This window comes from Stegodyphus dumicola, chromosome 3 (assembly GCF_044657685.1).
Source record: "Stegodyphus dumicola isolate Sdum_Otavi_A_Nest chromosome 3, ASM4465768v1".
In the NCBI taxonomy this organism is placed as follows: domain Eukaryota; kingdom Metazoa; phylum Arthropoda; class Arachnida; order Araneae; family Eresidae; genus Stegodyphus; species Stegodyphus dumicola.
The window spans coordinates 66,718,228-66,741,107 of record NC_140770.1 but is presented as its reverse complement, the minus strand read 5'-3'; the positions used below and the strand labels follow the sequence as shown (position 1 = coordinate 66,741,107).

The following is a 22,880-nucleotide window of genomic DNA, read 5'->3' as shown; positions in this document are numbered from 1 at the left end:
GTTCCCCGATGGTGATGGTGTCTTCCAAGACAAAGCCCCTGTTCACACAGCTCACATTGTCCAGGACTGGTTTTCTGAGCACGAGGAGGAGTTGTCCCATCTCCCCTGGCCACCACAGTCACCAGAGTCACCAGACCTGAATATTATCAAACCTTTGTGGTCTAAATTGGAACGGAAAGTGCATTCTCGTTATCCACCGTTATCTGAACTTGCCACCGTTTTGCAGGAAGAATGGTATAATATTCCCTTGGCAAACATACAGGAACTGTATTTATCCATTCCGAGAAGACTGCAAACTGTTTTATATGCCAACGGTTTTCCTACACCATATTAAGCAAAGAAACATATTTTTGTCCAACCCCTGTATCAAGTAATGCAAGCCTCTTTGTATATATTAAGAAGCTAATTCAGATTAAAAATTTTGAAAACAAAAAATAGAATGGTTTTAAAATTTTTTGAAGCATAACATACAGTACTTGTTTTAATCTCATGGATTTTTAAACATTTTTATCATTTTTTTTTAAACTGAGAAGTTCGCTAAAAACATTGATTTAATAAGCATGAAGTATGGAAATTTATTAAACTGAATCAGAATGTTTCATTTATAAATATGAAAGGAATTCAAAAAGAGGAAAAGAATATAGCAGCCTGTATTCTATAATTGACATTTAAAAGGTATATATTTGAATCGAGGAACTTCAGTGCAAAGTGACTAGAATAAACTGCATGAAAATGATTTCAAGTAAAATGACAACAAACTAGTTGTATTTGAAACTCTTCTCTCCTTGCTGGGAGAGAAGAGGGACTGATTTATTGATTTGCAGCAACTGAGAATTGCGTTTAAATTGAATATGTTATACCCATTGATTTTTACAGCTTCCTTATCTGAAATCTAATTAAGTTTTCATAACTAGTGTCCAACTGAATGATTGTTATACAGTGTTTGTAAAATTTCAGAATTATACAGAACTATTTCAAATACTTGTTTAAAAGTTTAAATTAAAATTAATCTTATTTGGGGAAAATTGTAAATTGAATAGAATTCAATAATGCTATTTGGTCTTTGATTTAGAATAAATTATTTCAGCATGTTTGCTAAAAAAATAACCATGGTAATTCAGGTGGCACATGTATGTGTACATTTAGATGTGAAAAGAATAGTTAAAAAATGTTCACATTTGCTTAATTAAAAATACAAATTCAGTGAACATTTTGAGAATGGTAAATGATTTCTCTCTATCAAAGCATACTCATTTTGCATCTTAATTAATAAAGTAACTTTAATAATGCATTTAGAAATTCTAATTACATTTACCCATAAACTTTCTTAAAGGTATTTTTAAAAAGGACTTTCTTTTCAAAAGCTTTACAGAAAGGCGCTTAAATTAGTAGATGTCATCCAAAATCTACAGCAAATCAAATTATTTTTGCTGCACTCTCCACAAAAAAATGTTACTTAATTACTTGGTTGATTTTCTTTATCTTCCATATTGCAAGCAATAAAATTTCACTAAAAATGTTCAAACAGTGTATGTATTATATACAGCTGTTTGTTTACTGAAGAATTATATATTTATTAAGTATTCAAAGAATGTTCCTAATCAAATAATCATTCACTTTAGGAAAATTGAATTTAGTATAAATATTTCTATACAGTTTATTATGTAGTAAAAATGCAAGAAGAGTTTTTTTTTTTTTTTTTTTAGAACACAGATAAATGGGCTTTTTTTTTTTTTTTTTCCCTTTCTGGGCCCAGAAAGTTTAGGAATATTTTTGAAGATAAGAAAAACTTTTCTTCATTTTGACAGATTTAAAAATAATGTTTACTTGGCCCACTCTAGTGCAAGATCTCTGTTTCAGATTATGAAAATTCTAGATAAGATAAATTTACAAACCCTGTTCAGTAAATTTCATGTATTAGATTTTAGTATGAATATATTAATGACTAGAATATTATATAATGCATGTATCTGTTTAAATATTGACTAAAGGTGAAGTGGATACGACAACTGAAGAATGGTAGTTAATCTTTAGTTTGGTCACTGATGAATGAGCTGGCTGCTGTGAAGGGTATTTGTAATTTTTCACATATGTAAAATATGAATATAAGCCTTTTTTTTTTTTTTTTTTTTTTTTTTTTAAAGTCTTGAAGACATCTCTCATGCAGCAGGTAGCTCTCCTTTGCTTTGTCAGTCAATTAAGTCATTAATAATCCAAACAGTCAACTAATCATTTAAATATCAAGTCAAAAAAAGTCTTTGATTTGCAAGGCAACATAACAATTTAGTATTAAGAGTTGTAAAAATATTTGCTACAAATTTTCTTTGATATTAAATTAAAAGAATTATTACATCATTTGGAAGAAAAAGGAATATCAGTCTCCCTCTTTTTAGTGTTTCAAATCCATATGAATTTTACAGTAGTCACAAACTGATGCAGTCTAAAATTCATTATTCAAATGTACATGAATACAGAATATTAGAAATTCAAAAGCATTTTTCCATGAGGCTCTAGAATGGGTCAAGTAATTAGAAATGATTAATATGTACATTCTTTCGATGGGCAGATGGCTAAATCTCGGAGCAGTGTCATAAAATTTAACATAAAACAAACCTTTCTCAGCAATATTCTCTCATAACCAATGGTTTCAGCACAAAAATGGGTGAATAATATATAGCATCTCAAAATATCCTATTGTAAATTGATGATGACAGAAGTAGAATATGTAAATGTACTTTACAAAATGAATATTCTATGCAATGAAATAGCATATATCACAATTTGGAGTAAACCAAATATTGTTCAGATAAAACCAGCATTCTCAATGCAGTTTGTTTATTCCGTAAGAAAAATGAAAAGCAGTGTTCATCAAATTAAGCTTTTTCACAGGATGATATTTCTACCATAGTATTATAGAACATTTATAGGCTTGAGACCATGGCCGTATTCTGTATAATCACAGATTTGTTTTTCCACAAACACTTAGGTTCCCCATTTTCACACTGGTTCATACCTATGACAAGTTTTAACTCAACTCCTTTTGCACACATGGACGGTTTTTTTTTTTTTTTTTTTTTTTTTTTTTTTTTTATTGTTTTATTTTATTTTTTATTTATTTTAAAATCAAGCAGGTGGTTTAATTACATAGTCCTGTTCAAGAGGGCACTGCGATATGTTTCATTTTTCAATGTTTTTGCAGACACACCTTCTTTTGGCATTTCACCAGGACCCTAAAATCACAAATTAAAATATTCATAAATATATATAAAAGTATACATGTTCATGAATCAAAACTAAATATAACTATTTTTGAATAATGATTTCCCATATTTATGGCATTTAACAAAAAAAGCTTCAAATTTAAAAAATAAAATATTTTCACAATGATCTTTTTGATTAATATGCATTAAATAAACTGCCCCAAAATTTGCATTTTATAATCATAGACCCGTGCATCTAATTAAAGGAATTAAGTGAGATATACCTTTAGATTATTGCAATTTTGGTTATATTATATGATTTTAGCAAAAATATACACACTGAAGGTTTTGTATAGACTCTCTAGGGGGAAAATATTGACAAAATTCTTTCCCACATGCGAAGTAAAAAAAAAAAAAATTAAATGTCATTCTATAATCAAAATGGACAGAGATACAGAGGGTGTTTAAACATTTTTAGAACTATTCCAAGGCTATTTAATTAATGTTTAAAATGTAAAGACTATTTTCTTATATGTTTGATCCGATAGCCTTTTTTCTGGACTTTTTTCATAGTCTACGTCATGATTTCTATGGTATAAGGGCTGTTCATTAAATTTTCAGGTGTATTGATTTCCATTCCTCTTCCACTAATTTCTAGAGTTCATCAATCATGGTGGGTTTGTGCTCAAAAAGACCTCTTTTCAAGAAAGAGGCACAATCTGTAGATAAAAAGTTAGACTTTTATCTACAGATTACTTTAGATACTTTTATCTACAAATTACTTTAGATACTTTAGATAGAAAGTTTAGAAAGATTATGTTGAATGGTATATATGCAATACCTGTATTTTTCAAGGAATGCAGTGGTACTTTTTCAAAGTATGGCTTGTTACTTTGTCTTGAAGTTTCACTCTTTAAAAGCCATTAGGCTAAAGAAATGGAATTTCTACTACAGTCAAAAGTCTTTAATCCGGACTTTTCGGGACTTCGGCAATTCTGGATTATCGGTTTTTCCGTATTATAGATCATCAGTTTAAATCTGGTAAGATGGCATGCAGAAATTCACTTATGAAACCGTAATTTATGAAATAAAGAGCAATTATGATCTAAAGGGTATCAAAATTTACAAAAAAAGAAGCTTAATATTTATTTGTTTACATTATTAAACATTTCTTTCAATGTGCGCTTGCTTAAAGCATACATTACATATAGTCGAAATTAGAAAATTGCAACCAGAAATCTATTCGATGTGTATTCGTGATATTTATAATGACGAGGAATTTGATTTAAATCATATCAAAGACAGAGTACATCGAAATGAAATACTACATTTAGTAAGGAATTATAAGCCGAATAAAATAAAAACATCTGCTCTGAAGATAAGGATAGTGCTAACAGATCAACTTCCAGTTCATTGTGCGCTGCAACGTTCTCCCCCCCCCTCCCTCCGCACAGAGCAGCGTGAAATTGATAAACAGATTTTGGAATGGTTAGAAAAACAAAGGATATGCCTTTATCCATTTTTTGCAGCAATTCCACTTTTTGTTTGATGGACATCGAAACATGCTTTCGCTTTGTAGATCCTTTGGGAGGTCCAGAATCAGAAATTTTTTTGACATAATCGAAAGTTCAAGCTTACTTTTATAACATTGCTCTAACAGTCTGCAAAAAATAATAACCGGGATCCAATTCACAGATTAAGGAATAATGCAATCTGTAACATTAACTGAAATAGATAATTAGATAATTTTAGCTTAGCTTATACCGTCCGTTATACATTAAATGCGCATGTGCAAAGGTATTATGTGCATGCGTAGACACATAATGTGTTTATGCATGCGCAGAAAGTTTGTAGCTTTGAGGTCTGGATTAAAGACTTTTGACTGTATAAATATCAGACATAAAGCTTTCTCTTGATAGTATGTTGAGTTGATTTTAACATTTTTCCCACTCTTCTTATTTTTAATTTCCTAGTGCAAGAGAATCCTGCGACAATCATTAACCCCTTACTGAAATATTCTTTTCATCCACAAAATTAGGTTTGTATATTTTTTTCGCTTTGTTTTTGGTAATAAATAGTCTCTCCCTCCCCCAGTCATTTAGGTAAACCCATGTTTCATCAAGGGTCACAATGTATTTTCATTTACCTCCTGCTAAATACTTTTCATACAAGATTCTACAAACTGTCCACCTGTGGGCCACATGCCCTAGCAAAAGCTGATGAACATTATGCTTTTTAAATTGTAAATCTTTATTTATTATTTTATTTATTGTAGCTACAGATGTATTTAAAGACTTTGCATCAGCAGATTTTTTCTTTTTTACCAGTGGTTGGTTTGATTTGGTTTAATGAGATTGTGATAAAGCACGCTAAGGGGAGGAATGCCTTTGTAGAGGACTTTCTGAGGAAAACTGGCTCATATACACATTACACATGAGGTAAACAATGAAAATGCTTGTGCAGCCAGCCCGTTTGCCTGGATGGAAGCCTCCGAAATCCAGCTTGGAACTACAAGTGTTCAGTAATTTTACTGGTGGGCTCTCTTATTACCAATGATTTAACATTAGAAGCACTGCGTATCTTTCTGGGTATTCATCTGGAGTCTTCCTTTCATGTAGGGTAATTTTTCTCTTTTTAATTAATAACATTACTTATGCACATAGAAATTTTAATACTGTGCATTTTACAACATTTTTGAGTTATGGAATGCGAATATTTCTCTTCAGAAAGCACAAAAACATATTCTTCAATCCACAGCTTGTTTCCATGTGACATTTTGAAAGAAGAGTAAAATTAAAAGTAGCAAATGATATTTCTCATTTCAAATAATAAGCTGTTGCTAAACATTTTTTTTTAAAGCCCAAAGGGCTTTAAAAAATTATTAATTTCATTTTGGCATTTTGCATTGATTCTCTTTTCAAACTGTGTCCATCAAATAATACAGCCCTGTATTATGTTTAAAAAAATTAAATAATGAAGTATCTGCATAAATGTGTTTCTCGTGATAAAACAACGGTACCTAGAGCCATCAAATTTTGAATAATGTAATCCTCCACCGAGTATGGGGATCTGAAAACCATAATTTGAAATTTGTTTTATTATCTATTTCATATTTTGTCAGACAATCATTGTCAATGATTTCAAAGCAAGGAATGTCAGCACTGCACTGAAAAAAAAAAAAAAAAAATCTCTGTGCAAGACTGTGTATCGGAAATTCTGAAGATGTGCTGATTTTAAAATTATTTTGCAATATTCCTGTTAAGTTGAATTTTATTTTTGCAGTGTGAAGAACATGATATTATATAAATAAAGGTAACACCCAAAACGTTAAAAAAACGTCCTTTGGGCATAATGTAAAATCCGAAAGCTTTCAGATTTTATTTTTTTAAATTCTTTATTGAAATTATTCTAAAAATGTGTAAATACCCTCTGTATCATCAAAACTTTTGTTATTGTATCCTAAGATTACTAAAGACAGCTATGCGTACCAAATTTTCTAATATAAATTTCTAAAAGATACCTCTCATGTGAAGAAATATTAATTTAAAAGCACTGCTTTCAAATTACCATCTCTGGTAAATTTCGAAGTTTTCCATACTAAAATTCAAATCAGTTAATTAGCAGAGTTAAGTATTATACAGAATAAAATCAATTTATTTTCTTTAAGTAAAAGTCACTTTTATTATATTATTTTTGTAACCTAATGCAAATTTTGCATATTATGTATACTTTCCATTGAGATATCTTAAATAGGACAAGGAACAACTTACTCTCTTTGTAGACAATCAACATAAAAATTTTAATTTCATAAAATTTACTAATAAATTTTGAATGTCCAAAATTATCTAGAAGCCCATCTTATTTGATTCATTTGTGTTATTCAACAAATTTTTAAATGTGTAAATGTTTTTTACATTCTTAAACATGCCTTAGAATTTTGGGGTCTTTATCCCTCATTTAAATACATTTTTTAAAGCTTGCTTTTTATTAGTACTTCCTTGTTAAAACTGCAGTCTTTCAGCATCTTTTGGTGAATAACGTCTTGAGAAGAAAATAAGTTTTCCATTAAAAATTTTTGGCAATTAAATGTGCCAATTTTAGCAATTAATCATAAAGGCCACTTTAATAATGAAGTTCCTATATTTAAGACTTATTTAATGCTTATCTTTGCAAAAAATTATACAAGTGAATAATAAGTAACATACTATTTTGCTTTCAAATAATATATACAAAGTTATAATAATAATAATACTAAAAGAGACTAATATTAATTAATACAATAGTAAAAAAATAAGTCTTACAATAGTCATATTAATATCTGTATTTTATTATTTAATCAAGGGAATGGATTATCTGGATGAAGAGATAATATTAATCATTAGATATTTTTTTTTTTTTTTTTTTTTGCCTTAGTCTTAAATCATCATCATCCACAATTTGCAAGTGATTTCTTTTCTAATATTAATTACACAGCTCCAAAACCTCATTTCATTATAGGTAACACACAAAACGTTAAAATACCATATTTGGAATAGAATTTGTTATTTGGATGTATGTATGTATTATGTTCATAATGTTAGATAAATATGTTTAATCTTCTCAGAATATTATTAAAAGGTTAATTCTGTCCCTAAAATGAAATGGAATTGATATTTTTTTAGCATCACTAGCCAAGAATGACTGCCCAAAATTATCTACACGCCATAAGCATGTGTTCTTTTTTTTTCGTAGGACAAGCTTAAGTTACAGATTTTTTCCATGCCACATTAGAGACCACATAAATATCTTAATATATATTAATAAGATTGCATAATATTCTTAAAAGCCAATATTGGGGTTTTTAATAGACTATTTGATATTGTCACAGAGAACTGAACATGCATATAAAAAATTTGTAAGTGTACAGGAAGCAAAAAGCTCTGATATTTAATAAACTTGTGGTGATTAAACAATATGCTATAGAAAATGCTTATATATACAAACATTTCCTATAGCGTATTGTTTACATTTATGCACTTTTATGGACAATATGTTGTTCATAAAAGTACTTATGCAGCCTTGATTTTTGCAGTTGTTGGTTGTAGTTATTATTTCCTATCATAAAACATATTTTGAATGAAAAACAAATTCTGTTTTGGCATTTTTAAATATAAAATATCTTTTTTTTGCAGTCTCTCAATCACTATAGTTATGTCTAGCAAAAGTTTATATGCATTCTACAAGATAAAATACAAAGGTTTGACACTCCTGTAGTTGACTGAAATATTTCATTTAAAATTTTGAAATAACTTCTGATATTGTTACCATTTTTAGGGGTCAATTACATAATAAATTAAAATAATTCAAGATTGATTTTTTCCATATAATATCATTCAAAGATTTTTTAAATGATTTATTATTATGCAACATTCTATAATTTATAATTTTGCTGTACATGATAAGGCAAAAGATTTTCGTTTAGGTAATTTATAAATTTTCATATGTTAAAAATATGTCAAGTGATATTTGCATGAAGTTCTGTTATTTTAGAATTATCACCTAATAATTAAAAAAATACATTGAACTAACATTTTGTTTTTTATTAATGCAAATATTATAGATTGGTTCTGCGCTCATACTGAAGCTAACTACCGTTTTCTAAAAAAATAATTCTGCCAGGTTCTGTGAATAAGATCTCTTTATTGAAAAAAAAAAAATTATAGTGATCAAAACTTTTCATGACAGTCTGCATAGTAGTACTTATCAGTTAATATTTTGACACCAATTAATCTTTTTATCAATTCATCATTTAATTCTTCGACATCAGAAACTTTTTTTTTTCTACATTGATATTTCATTTTTAGTGAGGAATGAGTTTAAATCTTTCTATCTTCAATTTGTGTATGACCCCTGAACATGATTTCAAACTTCTAATATTTTGATCAATTTTAGTTGTAAATTAATTTTTGTGTTTTATTTTTTGTAATGAGTATAAACTCTTACTGGGGACCATGTAAAAAGTTATACTTCATAATTTTTACAAAACTGGTTTTTTAAAATTGAAAACATTAAAATATGAACATTGTATCATTTAAAAAACTTTATACGTCTACAGCTAATGATTTTGAAAATAAAGGCTCCTAAGGATAACTACAACATGGTGTACACATATTTCTTTCTGTAAAACAAAAGACCTTAATTCATTTTTTAAATTTAGACATTCTGTAATTGATTATCAAACTGCGAAATTAAAAAGCAATAAATACATTTTTCAATGATTTGAATTTTATTATATCTATCTAATACAGTCAAAAGTCGTTAATCCGGACTCGTCGGGACTTCGGCGATTCCGGATTATCGATTTTTACGGATTATAGATCATCAGTTTAAATCTCGTAAGATGGCATGCAGAAATTCTAAAATTAAAAATATGAAACCGTAATTTATGAAATAAAGAACAATTATGATCTAAAGGGTATCAAAATTTGCAAAAAGAAAAAGCTTAATATTTATTTGTTTACTTTATTAAACATTTCTTTCAATGTAAGTTGTTTAAGTTTTGCTTCGTTTCATGTGATAATACTTTCTCTTTAATTCTATTAAACAGACATAATTTCTTGTTCAGTTACAAAGTTCCGCCGTTCAAGTCCTATAATTGCTGTGTCAAGAACACCGACTAATTTGTCAATCGAAATTTTTTCGTTTTCAATCGAGGAACTTGTTTTAAATCATATCAAAGACGTAGCATATCGAGATGAAATACTACATTTGGTAAGGAATTATAAGCCAAATAAAATAAAAACATCTGCGCTGAAGATAAAGATAGTGCTGACAAATCAACTTCCAATTCATTACGCGCCCGCCGCGGCGTTCCCTCCGCCGAGCAGCGTGAAATTGATAAACAGATTTCGGATTTCAAAACATACTTTCGCTTTAGATCCTTTACATATTAACAAATATATATCGGAAATTCTATTTGATATAATCGAAAGTTTAAGCTTACTCTTATAAAATCGCTCTTACAGTCTGCAAAAAATAATAAGCCGGATGCAATTCGAAAATTAAGGAACAACGCAATCATCAACATTAACTGAAATAGATAATTAGATAATTTTAGCTTATACGTCCATTATACATAAAATGCGCACGCGAAAACGTATTCTGCACTTGCGCACACTCATATGCGCAGTCGTAAAAGGTCTTACGCGCACGCGTGAACGCCTCTGCGCATGTGTCAACGCGGCGCATGCGCAGAAAGTTTTTAGTTTTGAGGTCCGGATTATAGATCATTCCGAATTATGGGTGTCCGAATTAACGACTTTTGACTGTATTAGACTTATGAAATTTAAAATGTACTTAATTTACAATATATCTATGTAGGCTATTCAAAAAGTAAGGAACGTTTCTGTCTGACATCGCTAGGTGCACGTTGATCACATATATTTTGGTGTCTGTGTGCTCAGTATCTCAGTCGGCATCCAGCCATTACAACGGGAACATTTCCACGCTGCCCGTTTTTTCGATATTCAAATTTAAAATGTGCGCTGCAATTGAAAATCCCGCCAGTTGTGAGGTGCGGTCTGTGATACGGTTTTTGTTGGCAAAAAAACTAAAACCTATGGAAATTTATCGGCAAGTGTGTGAAGTGCACGGAAACAATGTAATGAATGAATGTTCCATCCGGAAATGGTGCATTCAGTTTAAAAATGGCCGAACTAACATTCATGATGAAGAGAAAAGTAGACGCCCTAGTATTGTGACTGACAAACTGGTCGCTAAAGTTGATGAAAAGATTCGCGAAAACCGCCGTTTCACAATAACGGAGCTTTCGCCTAGTTTTCCACAAGTTTCACGGACTTTATTGTTTGAAATTGTCACACAAAAGCTAGGCTACTGCAAATTTTATGCAAGATGGGTGCCGAAATTGCTTACAGACCACCATAAAGGTCAGCGAATGGGGGCAGCTTTGACATTTCTGAAGGCCTATGAGAGACATGGTGATTCATTACTGGGTCGAATTGTAACTGGTAACGAGACGTGGGTGAGATACATGAATTGTAAGACAAAATTACAGTCCATGCAGTGGGGGCACACAAGTTCCCCCAAAAGACTAAGAAAATGTTTGCAAACCTTGTCACCAAGGAAGATTATGGCGACTACGTTTTGGGATAGGCAAGGTGTGCTTCTAGTTGATTTTCTCGAACGTGGTGCCACAATAAACTCTGGGCAGTACTGTCAAACTTTGCGTAACCTTAGGAGAGCAGTTCAGAACAAGCACCGAGGAAAGTTGATGTCCAAAATTTTGTTTTTGAATGACAATGCTCGACCTCACATGGCACATCGCACTCAAAAACTCCTTAATTCGTTCAAATGGGAAGTTTTTCTTCATCCGCCCTATAGTCCCGAACTTGCACCTATTTATTTTCACTTGTTTCCAAGAATGAAGAACTGGTTAGCAACACAGCACTTTGACGATGACAAGGAGCTGCGGGTGCGTGTCACTGAGTGGCTGAGATTGCAGGCGGCAAAATTCTATGACGAAGGAATTTCAAAGCTTGTCCACTGCTATGATAAGTGCCTCAATTTGTTTGGTGACTATGTAGAAAAGTAGAATTTTAGTCGCTCTTTCTGATGCATATAATATTTTTTTTTCTTGTACTTAGTTTCTTTTTAATTCCAAAACGTTCCTTACTTTCTGAATACCTCTCGTAGTTGGTAGTTTTGGTTATGAACATTTGTAGAATCATTTTAATTCATGAAAGCTGTTTTTAATAGCATAAATACATAGTACATAATTGTTTGGTTTTATTTTTTTATTTTTAATTAATTAATTTTTGGTAACATAAAAACATTTAAAACTATATTATGCAAAATATTTTCAACTATTACAGAGTTGTTATTCACATGCACCTGTTTTATAGTGTGCAATAAAGTATTTGCATCCCAAACTCAAAAAAATTTTTATTCTTAAAATGCTTAAGAAAAATTCAACTGAATTTATTCATTTTATGCATTTACAGAGGCTGTTTTCACTTTTTTTTTTTTTTTTTTTTTTTTTTCTATAAAAAAATCATCTGCTTGGAAAAATCTTTTTTAGCTGCAACTATATTTCTGAAAGTGTAAATTATGTCTGCTATTTGACAATTTTGCTTTCATGCAAAATGGCGCTTTTAAAGAAGCAGTGGATAGCCTATGTTCGTGCTCCTTCCGAAAAAAATTATTCGTATCTAGTTATTTAAAAACCACTGTGCAAAACCATGTTTTTTCTATATATAAAGCTATGATAGGTAATATTGTCAACAAGAAAGAGAGGAAAAAAAACATTGGCTTCAAGTGGAAAAATTGTTCCAAATGCACAGCCAAGTAAAAAAACGAAATGTTTCGAATGTTGCAAGAGTAAGATCTTTAATGTTAAAAGGAAATCTGCCAAGTCAAAGGACAGTCGAAAAATCATTAAAATGCTCATTGTCAACTATAAATAACATGATTATTGCTGATTTTAATCTTAAAAAGGCAAAAAAATATAATTTGCATAGTTTTTCTCCATGACATATCGCCGAAAGCAAAACGCTCTGCAGAATTCGCTCTGAGAAACAAATACTTAGACAAAACTGAAAAATGTTGTCACAATAGATGAATCTTGGGTATATTTTAAATGAACACAATAAAATGAGATCCATTTATTATTATCAAAGAGAAGAAACAATTCTTAAAACATGGTTCAAAGAATCTAAAGAAAGTTTTCCAAAGGGATAATCAATTTTTTGTTGGTTTTTGAAACAGCGACAAATAAAAATTAAAAGAGAGAGCAGAAAACTGTTTAAGACAATTTCACATATTATCAGGAACATATTTTATGCCCAGTTTTCAAATATGAAACACCTTCTCTTTACCCACAGTGCCATCAATCAGTAGAATTGCATCAAGACAAAGTAAGCAGCCACACATCAAAATCCACTGTTAATTTCCTGGAAAAAATGGAAATTGTATCAAGGCCCTTCACTCATATCCTTGCTAAATCTCCTAATGTATCAACCACGGAATTTTGCGCTTTTGGACTTTTAAAAAGCAGATTGTTCAGACGTCAACCTACAACCCTCCTTTGACTTTGGAAAGCTGTTCAAGAGGAATGGAATAAAATACCTCTTCAGGGAAAAAAAAAAAAAAAAGTTAAATAGTCTTGTAAATTAAAGTCTTGTAAATTACGGTGTAAAAAGATAGTGAAGAATAAGGGTTATCAAATGGAACATTTAAAACACAAAAATTTTAGGTAAAATATTTCTGTAAATACAATGAAAATCATCTAAACAATGTGTGAACCATCTCTGTATTACATTTTCTTTGAAAAATACTAACAATGATTCCACTTACCTTTTTTCTGACTGAATCTAGAATACTGTTTATGTTGCGCAGTGTACTGGGTTGGACATGTCTCAGCAATAATTTGTCAAACGCAGGGTGTTGCATTAATAAATGATAAATTCGTCTACCATAATACCTAACAGAAGAAAGAGTTTAAAATTTTTCGAGCATTTAATAATACCATGAAATTATTATGTTTCTAATATAATCCATCATCAATCATTAAACAAACAATGCATCTTTTAATTGTACTTTATGTGAAACAAAAACTCTGATTTCAGACATCCAAAGCAATTTAAGGATTATAAACAGATAATTAAAAATATTTAGTTATTTCTATTACAGACATGATGGACTAGATGAAAAATAACAGTCTATTTTGAAACTAAATACACATTTTGTTTTCTCTAGTATGCAAGGTTTTATATTAACTAACCTGTTATTATGATTTGAAATTTACCATAAATTCTCTTTTTTGTAATTCTTATCAGAATGTAAATTATCTTTTTGACTAAAAAATAAGGAGCAAATTATAACCCATCAGCCCCCCCCCAAAAAAAATTCCCAAGATGTAATAATGATTTGCAGAAAGACCCATGTAAACCATTATTCTTCTTGAGATTTAGTTTTTATTTACTACATATTTATTTTATTCACTGCTTAAGAATATTTAGCATCCAGAAAATTTTCTCAAATTCAAATGTTCTGTTGGGTTAGTTTCTGATTTTTGGGATGTACGAATATACTCAGGATTACAATCTATTACTTTGTCCATGTATTCTTACTTTTATAGAATAATATCAATACATATTTGCAAACTTAGCTCTTTATTGACCCTTTACAGCAGCTTGCTTTTTGTATTTTATTTCTGAAACTTATTTCTAGGTTTCACAACAGCTTTTATTGCAGTTATGGCATAATTAATTTGTTGCTTTTTGTTAAGGTCTTTTATTATTTTTCAGAACAAAATACCAGAACTTTTATTATGTAGAATATATAGCAACAGTATCTGTGCATGTCACTAGTTATGCCAATGTGTATATAAACAGCTGCAATCTCTGGAAACTTCTAGAGCTGTTACCTTTCGTGAAAATGGCAAGTTATCACAATTAAGTAATTTTCAGTACAACTTAATGCGCTTAGTCATAGCATTTCAAATATAGTACAAGCAAAGCTCCAATTTTTCACATATGGCTATTTCAGTGATGTAATGTAACTATTTCAGCAGAATCTCAAATTTTTGACAGGAGGGCTGCAATTAAAAAAAGAACAAACATGACCAGTGCCAGCTTAAAAGATCCAATTCATGCTACAAGCATGTACCACATTCTCAAGAAATATTAGAATTCAGTGTGGAGGTTTAAAAAAATATAGGTTTCTAGAAACTTATGCCAAGTATCCTTGATGGATGCTGGATACAAATTTATGTGCCTTGCTTGAGCTTGGAAAACTTCCATGGAATATTTCATACTGAAATGGCGTAACTTGGTTGTAAGAGTCATATTTCCAGCTTTTCATACAGATAGGAAGATCCACGTAAAGAAGAAAATTCAAGAAACTTGTATTCTAAATGTGAACAGGAGGTTAGTATTTATTTTTAATTGTAAGACATTTATTTAATCAGCATTCTGTAGGTTCAGTGTGTCTATAACTGTCTACATACGAATGTTAAACACATTTGTATGTAGACTGGGGGTTTTTCATCCTAAGTAGCACTTCCCAGTAACCTCAGATAATTCTATAATAGGCCTTATGTTGAGAATTCCCTGAATATAAAACTGTCTGGGACAGGTGAATACTATATATGGACTTTATGATGATATTTATTTATGCTGCTTTTTTTTTTCTTTTAGATTAGTTTGCCTCTTCTAATAGAACAATATGCCTTTATACAATACTAGATGTTCCAAATTAGAAGAACATTAATCTGAGTTTAGTGTCTTGGCTATTGTCACCAGATCTCAATATTATTAAATGTGTTTGGGATGCCAAGCAACACCCTGTAAAATACAGAAATTCTACACATCAGAATACAAGAGAATGTTAATGGTACACTGCTTTGCAGTAAACATTATATTGTTCTCTGCTCACAAAATACTTCAACAAGCTCGTGAAGCCCATGCCCTGTTGTATTTCTGGTGCTCCATGATGGACTAATCAACTATTACCGATTTTCTATCATTTTAGAATACTTAAAGACAAAATTATTCTCAGTTAAGTAAATCAAGTAAAATTCTTGACAGTTAAAATAATTCTCATACTGAAATATGTCTACATATATTAAACTCAAAACATAATCTAAGCAAATTCAAGTATATTCAATTTCAGAATAATAAATTGGTAAATGCACTCCCAAAAAATCAAAATTGTTAATGAAAAAATTAACAAGGATATAAGGAGCTGTTCCAAAATCCCAGACAAACCAATGCCATGCAAAAACACCGGGATTTTGGAAGAGCTCTCGCATTCTTTTTATGTTTTTAAAATAGTTCTTAGCATTTTTACAATAGTTCTTAGCTCAGTAGCATTAACAAATTTTGGGTGCCAATTGATTATTTCAAAACTGGTATTTTAATTTCCAAAGATGTTTGGAATTTATTAAATATTACCACTGAATTAATGCAACTTTCAGTGCATAATCTGAGTTTTGGTTTTGAATTTAATTTTTCCTTAGTTTAAATTTATATAATATTGGTATAGTTTAAAATGAAGAAAAAATTAATGAGACCACATAAATCTTTCTGAAATTCTTCTTTTTCACATGAAACCGTAATGCAAAATTGAGGCCACATAAATTATTCTGAGAATACTGCATGACATGATTTTATAAAATTTTTTTAATTTATGTAATAGATACAGCAATTTCATATTTTTACGCAAAGAAATCAATTATTTTAGTCACATCTCTATTCAGTAACTTCATATATAATTTAATTACTTTGTTGATATATTATTTGAATATTTTTTTTTTATATTTCTTACATCTTACAACATACAACAAAACTCAGAAGTGTACCTGGTAAGAGGCATTCCATCCATTAAAAACTGAGCTGTTATTGGTATCAAACGCTCTGTGACATCTTTGGCTGAAGTAAGAATTCGAGCAGCACCCATTTTTTCAACTACTGCCAACAATGACTGAGCAGCAACTTTGCGTACAGCACCATTTCTGTGGCTAAAAATTAAAGAGGGGGGGAAACTATAATATAATAGGAAGTCTAACATGCTAAAATAAAATTTAAAATTAAGTTGCTTCTCCTTCCCCCCCCCCCCAAAAAAAAAGAAACTTAACATTACCATACATTTTAAATACAACTATCAAGAACAATCAGATACAAATTCCTTTTTCCTGAAGCAAAAAAAAAAAAAAAAAAAAAAAAGAGCAATCTAAGAAGAGTGACAATCATTTTATACAGAAATCATTGGGTGCAGTGAAGCAAAAATGATCAAAATCCCAATTGTCAAAAAAACTAATGGAACGTTAAAAAAACTAAGTTGTAAGAATTTTGAAAACATTAGAAAGTGGATTGGAATTAATTTCATTTTTTAAAGACGATAAATTTTTGTAAATATGAAAAGCTTCATGAACATCTTAAAGGCTTGGTGAATTGGAGTTATTTGAAGATTTTAATATTGATCAAATTTGCTTTTCTCCAGTTAATAACGTTAATTTCAATAAAATTCTCAAGCCAATTCTGCTACTTTAAGAAGCAATATAGTATTTATTGTACAAATATTATTTTACTCAATTTAGTAATATATAACATAAAGTATATAAATGAAACTGTAATTTCAATTTTCTGAAAATATTCCCTGACAGCATATATTTCAAATGAATGATAAATGATAGCAAAATGTTATTTTTTGCCTTTTACATTCACATTAACACACACACACACAAAACAAAACAAACAAAAAAAAAAATCTCAGCTGAAAACAATAATATATTGTCTAATATCTCAAAGAGTTTTTATCACTTAAGTTTCAAAAAGTCAAAAATTATTTTTTAAAATTAGAAAATATAAAAAATAATAACATTAAGAAAAAATTGCAATCTGATTTTGGATGTCACCTTAAAACCTAAAATGGTTTTAAGCTAAGTATGATAGGCATACTAGCTGATGAATTAGTTCCTCAGAATTAAAGATATAAAAACATGAAATCTTCTAATGAAAATAACCTCTTAAGATGGAGGGGGGAGAATTGTTACAATATTTTGTTTTAAATAATGTCACATGGAAACTTGTGCACTCATTTAATAAATAGAAGACTTAACTGTTGAAGATATAAGCATTTATAGCATTGATAAAGATAAGGAGTCACATATGAGACTTGCAATAAATACTTCCCTCAAATAATGAAAATCTATCCTGACAGAATATGAAATCCACAAATTTTGAAAACAGTTAACATCTGAAAGAGGTTTCTTTGAAATTTTTTTTAATCACGAAGAAAATTATTTAATTAAAAATTATGCAAACACTTATAGTTAGGGATAAATTATTAGACTCAAATGGAAATTTTTAAAAATGATAAATTATGGATTTAGTTTATTAAATATAAATATTTCAATATAATGACAAAATTCAGAATGTAAACTTTTTGCTTTTCTGAATATTTTGAAATGTTTAGTCATTCATTCAATTAAGAATTTGTACTTTTTTTATACCTAGGCCATAGTGTAATATTTGAATAATCATTATTTCTAACACCTGTGTCTAATCACCCTTGAAATCAATAGTTTTATCTCAAATATGCATCAAGTTAAACTGTGGGTATATCTATATCTTAATTAATCAGGTTAAGGTTGCTATTATGCCCAATTTTAAGTTTAAATAAGGCCCTCAATGAGCTCTACTCTGTTGATTAGTCTCTTTTGTAGTATATTTTCACAAGATTAGATTATATCATACCACATCTAGTAAAACTCAATGTATTCATGTTCTAAAATTTTAAACAGGCAGCCAAACACTTTTCTACACTTATCATAACATATGCACTAATTATAAACTTCACAAATTAGTTCAAATACATTAAATTTACTGAAGAATGCAGTTTATAAAAATTACAAGTTCAACACAATCTTGCTAATCTTCTATCCAGTAAGCAAGCCACTACAGTTGTATGGCTACCAACAGCTTCATCCATAGTGTCAGCAGCCACTATAGACAATGATTACTTTCTACATATTATAAGCATTAATTTTCATTGCTTCATTACTAAACAATAAGGTTTTTATGATTTAATATAATTAATATTCTTCTATAATCATAAAAGTATTTCCAGACCACACCTCAAATAGAAGTATTTTCTAATCTTACCACTTTTATCAAGATTCATTAAACAGATAAAAAGCAAAAGAAGTTTTAGTACAAGAGTAATACATACAATAATTCAAAATGTGTTTACCTAGCACCTCCAGCAATGATGGCAAGAGCTGCTTTGGAAGGGGTTATAACATCTATTAGATGATTCATAACTTTTTCAATATCTTCACGGATGAATCCAACAGTCTCACCACATTTACTGAGAAGTGTACTTGCTATAAGATCCAGATCCTAGAAATTAAAAAATAATAATTCTTACTGAAGAATTTTATTTTTGTTGATTACAACAGCATTTTCAAATACACAATAAAATACTATAAATCAATAAGAAAATTAAATATTTCTTTCCTTTAAAAAGAATACAATGAATGCTTGAAATGACAAAGCATTAGCATATTGCTGTCAACAGATAAACAGGTTTTCATGCAGCACTTGGAAACTTCAGCATTTCTAGAAACGATTAGACATTTAACTGCATAAAAGATAGACGTATTAAAGCAATTCTTGTTCAGAAAACAATCTAAATCATTATCCGTAGAAAAAAGCCCAGATAACATCGATAAAAAAGACACAATTCAAATCTTAGTAGGTACATCTATTACATTTCGAGTACAACATTAAATATAAAATTGGCCTTAAAGATCAAGACACCATGATTACTGACTAGTGCTGGTTTCTTAATTCAAAATTTTCAACTTCAACGCAGATTTTTTACAGCAACGCCATTTCAAGTGAGAATACGTGCTAGATAAAAGTAGAAGGGAACATATCTCTTTCAATACAGCTTTGCTGTTCCTTTGTATACATCCAGTTTACTTTAGTCTTAGGTTTCTAGTACAGGATAAATAGAAAAAGGGAAAGGGATTATTTTACAGATCTAAACTTTGCTAACCAACTATTAATCTAAACTTTGCAGACTAACACCAAATGGTTTCTCTGCCAAGAACTTTATTAATACTTTAGCTGCAGTTTTTTCAGACTCCTTCAATCTAAATTCATTAAGAAAAATGGTTCTCAGTTGACTTGTATACATGGCTGATTTTGTCTCAACAGTTCCCATTATTCTATGTCTCCTGAAGTTAAAAATCTACTATTATTACATCACTGATGCTAGCATATATTTTGCACCATCATAAATTTACATAAACGGCAGCATTTGAAAATATAAGAAAATACAGTCAAATTATTAAAAAGTTGTATATCAAGCCATGCATATTTCATTTTAAAATATATTATATATATATACTAACAGCATGTATAATATATATAATTGTTATATATTAAAAACAAACTTACTGGCTCCATATTTTTCTTAAGGAAAATGAAGAGATCTCCAGTGGCAAGAATAGCTGCTCTGGCTACTGATGATCGCAAGTTCTTTACTTCAGTTAGTAAGGCAAGAACTACTGGATGTAACTGGCTTAAAAGAATATCTGGGTGGTTCTTTGCTAATCTTTGAACTGTACGAATACCTTCAATTTTCCCCATCCTAAATATTAAACAAGAAAAGAACATTTTAAACTGTAGATAAATTAACTTACTAAACAACAAATCGCAGAAAACAAATTTGCATTTATCTTTCCTATAAAGATTATCGACAATATAATAAAGATATATCTTCCAGTTTATATTTGCATAAATCACTGCAAATCCTTAATGGAAGGGATATTACTTGTGAATTGCCTTATTGTTCACCTCTGTATTGCTCATAAGAGTTTTTCTCTCAAGAAATAATTAATTACAGAAATACAATAATATCAGAAGAAAGGGAATTTAATTCATATGCGCAGCAAAATTTTAATTCAGTTTTCAACATACACACATAAAACAATATCATAAATTATACGTTTGTGTATCAAGTTGCGAGAAAGTTTTTAAATTTTAAAGGACATTCCAATACCATTTTCTTTTTTTTTTCTTTCTTTCTTCCCCCCCCCCCTAATTCTAATAATATTTTTTTTTTTTTCTAATTTTCTAAGGTTAAGTAAATTGAAATCTATCTAAAACTACTTTCTTACGCTAAAGGCATTTTTCTGAGTAGAACGAATTCAATGAGGATATACTGAATTGCTTTATACACAGAATTCAATAAATCATTACAAAATTTCTGTAAGGATTATCTTCTCACATAAAACTTTTATAGCACTTCCATATAATTCATGAAGATTCACTCAAAGCTGGCATGCAAGTGAATCGAGCATAAATATATAATATACGAGGTAATAATGTCGCAGAGGAAAAAAGCTTGCTTACGAAACGCTAATTGCTGAAAAATAGGCCATAACTTAATATATGAATTATTATTTATAAATGCATAGCTAAAATTAAATTCTGAAGAGTTCCTAACATATTTTGAAAATCAGAATTACATTAAAGTATTTCCATCAATGCAATACAATGGTAAACTGAAACAACAATGCTATTACTTTTAATCAAGTACATGTACCGTATATTCAGGGGTTTAATACAGAAAATAAGATCGAAATTTACGGATGCGTGTTTTACACCGGATTTAAAAATAAGCAAAAGATGAGCATACATAAATTAAATTTCTATATGTACCTAAATGCCGTTTATTTAAATGAAATGATATAGCTTATGAATAACAAGCAAAATTCGCCATATTCGCCTTCCGTTATACCATCTATTTTCATCTATTTCAGGCACATCTATTTCATCTTCATCATCTTTGTTACTCTGATCTACAAATAAATAATCATATTCTGTTCCATCAAGATTATTAGATATACTAGATTTTCTTAATGACTTTTGAATTAAATCGGTTTTAATTTCATTCCATGCTTTTATTACGCACTCACACACTATTTCTAGATCGGTATTTGGCTTCCTTTTGTAAATGTTTTACCCCATTCTAACAACCGCGTATGCCACCGTCGTTTTAAATTTTCTTTTTCTTTGAATGTTTTATTGCTACAGACATCTATAAATGTGTTAATCCATACGGAACACACGGCATGTTTGTACAGTTTCTTTCAACAATTTCTTTGTATTATACGTTATATGGTATCTGAACATATCCCAAACTAAAAGACTTTCTGTATTCTTTACGGCAACAGGACGCTTTTGCCAAACATTTCTTATCCATAATTTTCCATAGCTATCGTCCATCTATATATATATATATTTTTAATATCAATGAATACACCATTTGGGAAATTACATTTCGGCATTGTCATTCATTTTAAATTTGTACCGTCCGCTAAGCAGGAGAGCACAATTGATGAGGTAAGATTTTTCGCGACCAATTGTTGTCATGTGCACAGTTTTTGTTCCTTTCACATGATGTCTTATTTTTTTACCATATCGAACATTATTGGAATTTTGTCCATATTTCCAATATAAGACAGTAAATAATATTTTTGTCTTCGTAGGTCAAAAACATGCTTCTGAAAGCCTACCAATTTGTTGCCTAAATTTTTCGTAAGCTTTTGCAAAACTGTTTTTCTTGCAAAACTAAATTATTCTGTGCCATAAATCAACTACACCAACTCAAAGCTGCTTTAAAGTTTTCATTTTCATTTTTTTCTCATTTTAAGACAAATGAACTTACACTGTTTCTTACAATTAATCCATTCTGGGCATTTTCTATGACCCAGTTCGCAACACTTTTTTTTTTCTAGGATAGGAGATTTAGTTACTCCTTTCAGCAAAACATACTTATTCTTTGGCATATTAATTATTATGATTTCATTTTTCTTCCACTCACGTGCGGAGCTTTCACTAACACCAAACATTCTTGTTGCAGCACGATTTCCATTTTCTTTCGCAAACTGAATGGCTTTGCATTTGAAACCAGTACTGTATTTGTTTCTTTTATCGGGAGCCATATTTACTACTAGAAAACACTAGATCAACTGTTTTTGAACTAAAGCAAATGCGATTTAGTTTAGTTTAGCCTTCGATGCTCACTTCAAAATCACGACATCAAACAACTACAAAAAGAGAAAACATACAATTCTTAATTCCCGGAATTCATTCATGTTGGAAGTAT

General features: G+C 29.8%; 1 protein-coding gene across 1 annotated transcript in view; it reads right to left on the bottom strand.

Moving 5' to 3' along the window:
* Positions 1 to 1,789: 1,789 nt before the first annotated feature.
* LOC118204980 (TOG array regulator of axonemal microtubules protein 1) overlaps positions 1,790 to 22,880 on the bottom strand; it is a 170,721-nt gene continuing 149,630 nt past the window's right edge. Inside the window, exons 11-15 of the mRNA XM_085812959.1 lie at positions 20,165 to 20,357; positions 18,951 to 19,099; positions 16,558 to 16,716; positions 13,551 to 13,677; positions 1,790 to 3,230 (exon numbers count right to left, since the gene is read on the bottom strand). Of these exons, the coding sequence (XP_085669085.1) occupies positions 3,141 to 3,230; positions 13,551 to 13,677; positions 16,558 to 16,716; positions 18,951 to 19,099; positions 20,165 to 20,357 (718 nt within the window). The 3' untranslated portion in view covers positions 1,790 to 3,140. The remainder of the gene's footprint in view (positions 3,231 to 13,550; positions 13,678 to 16,557; positions 16,717 to 18,950; positions 19,100 to 20,164; positions 20,358 to 22,880) is intronic.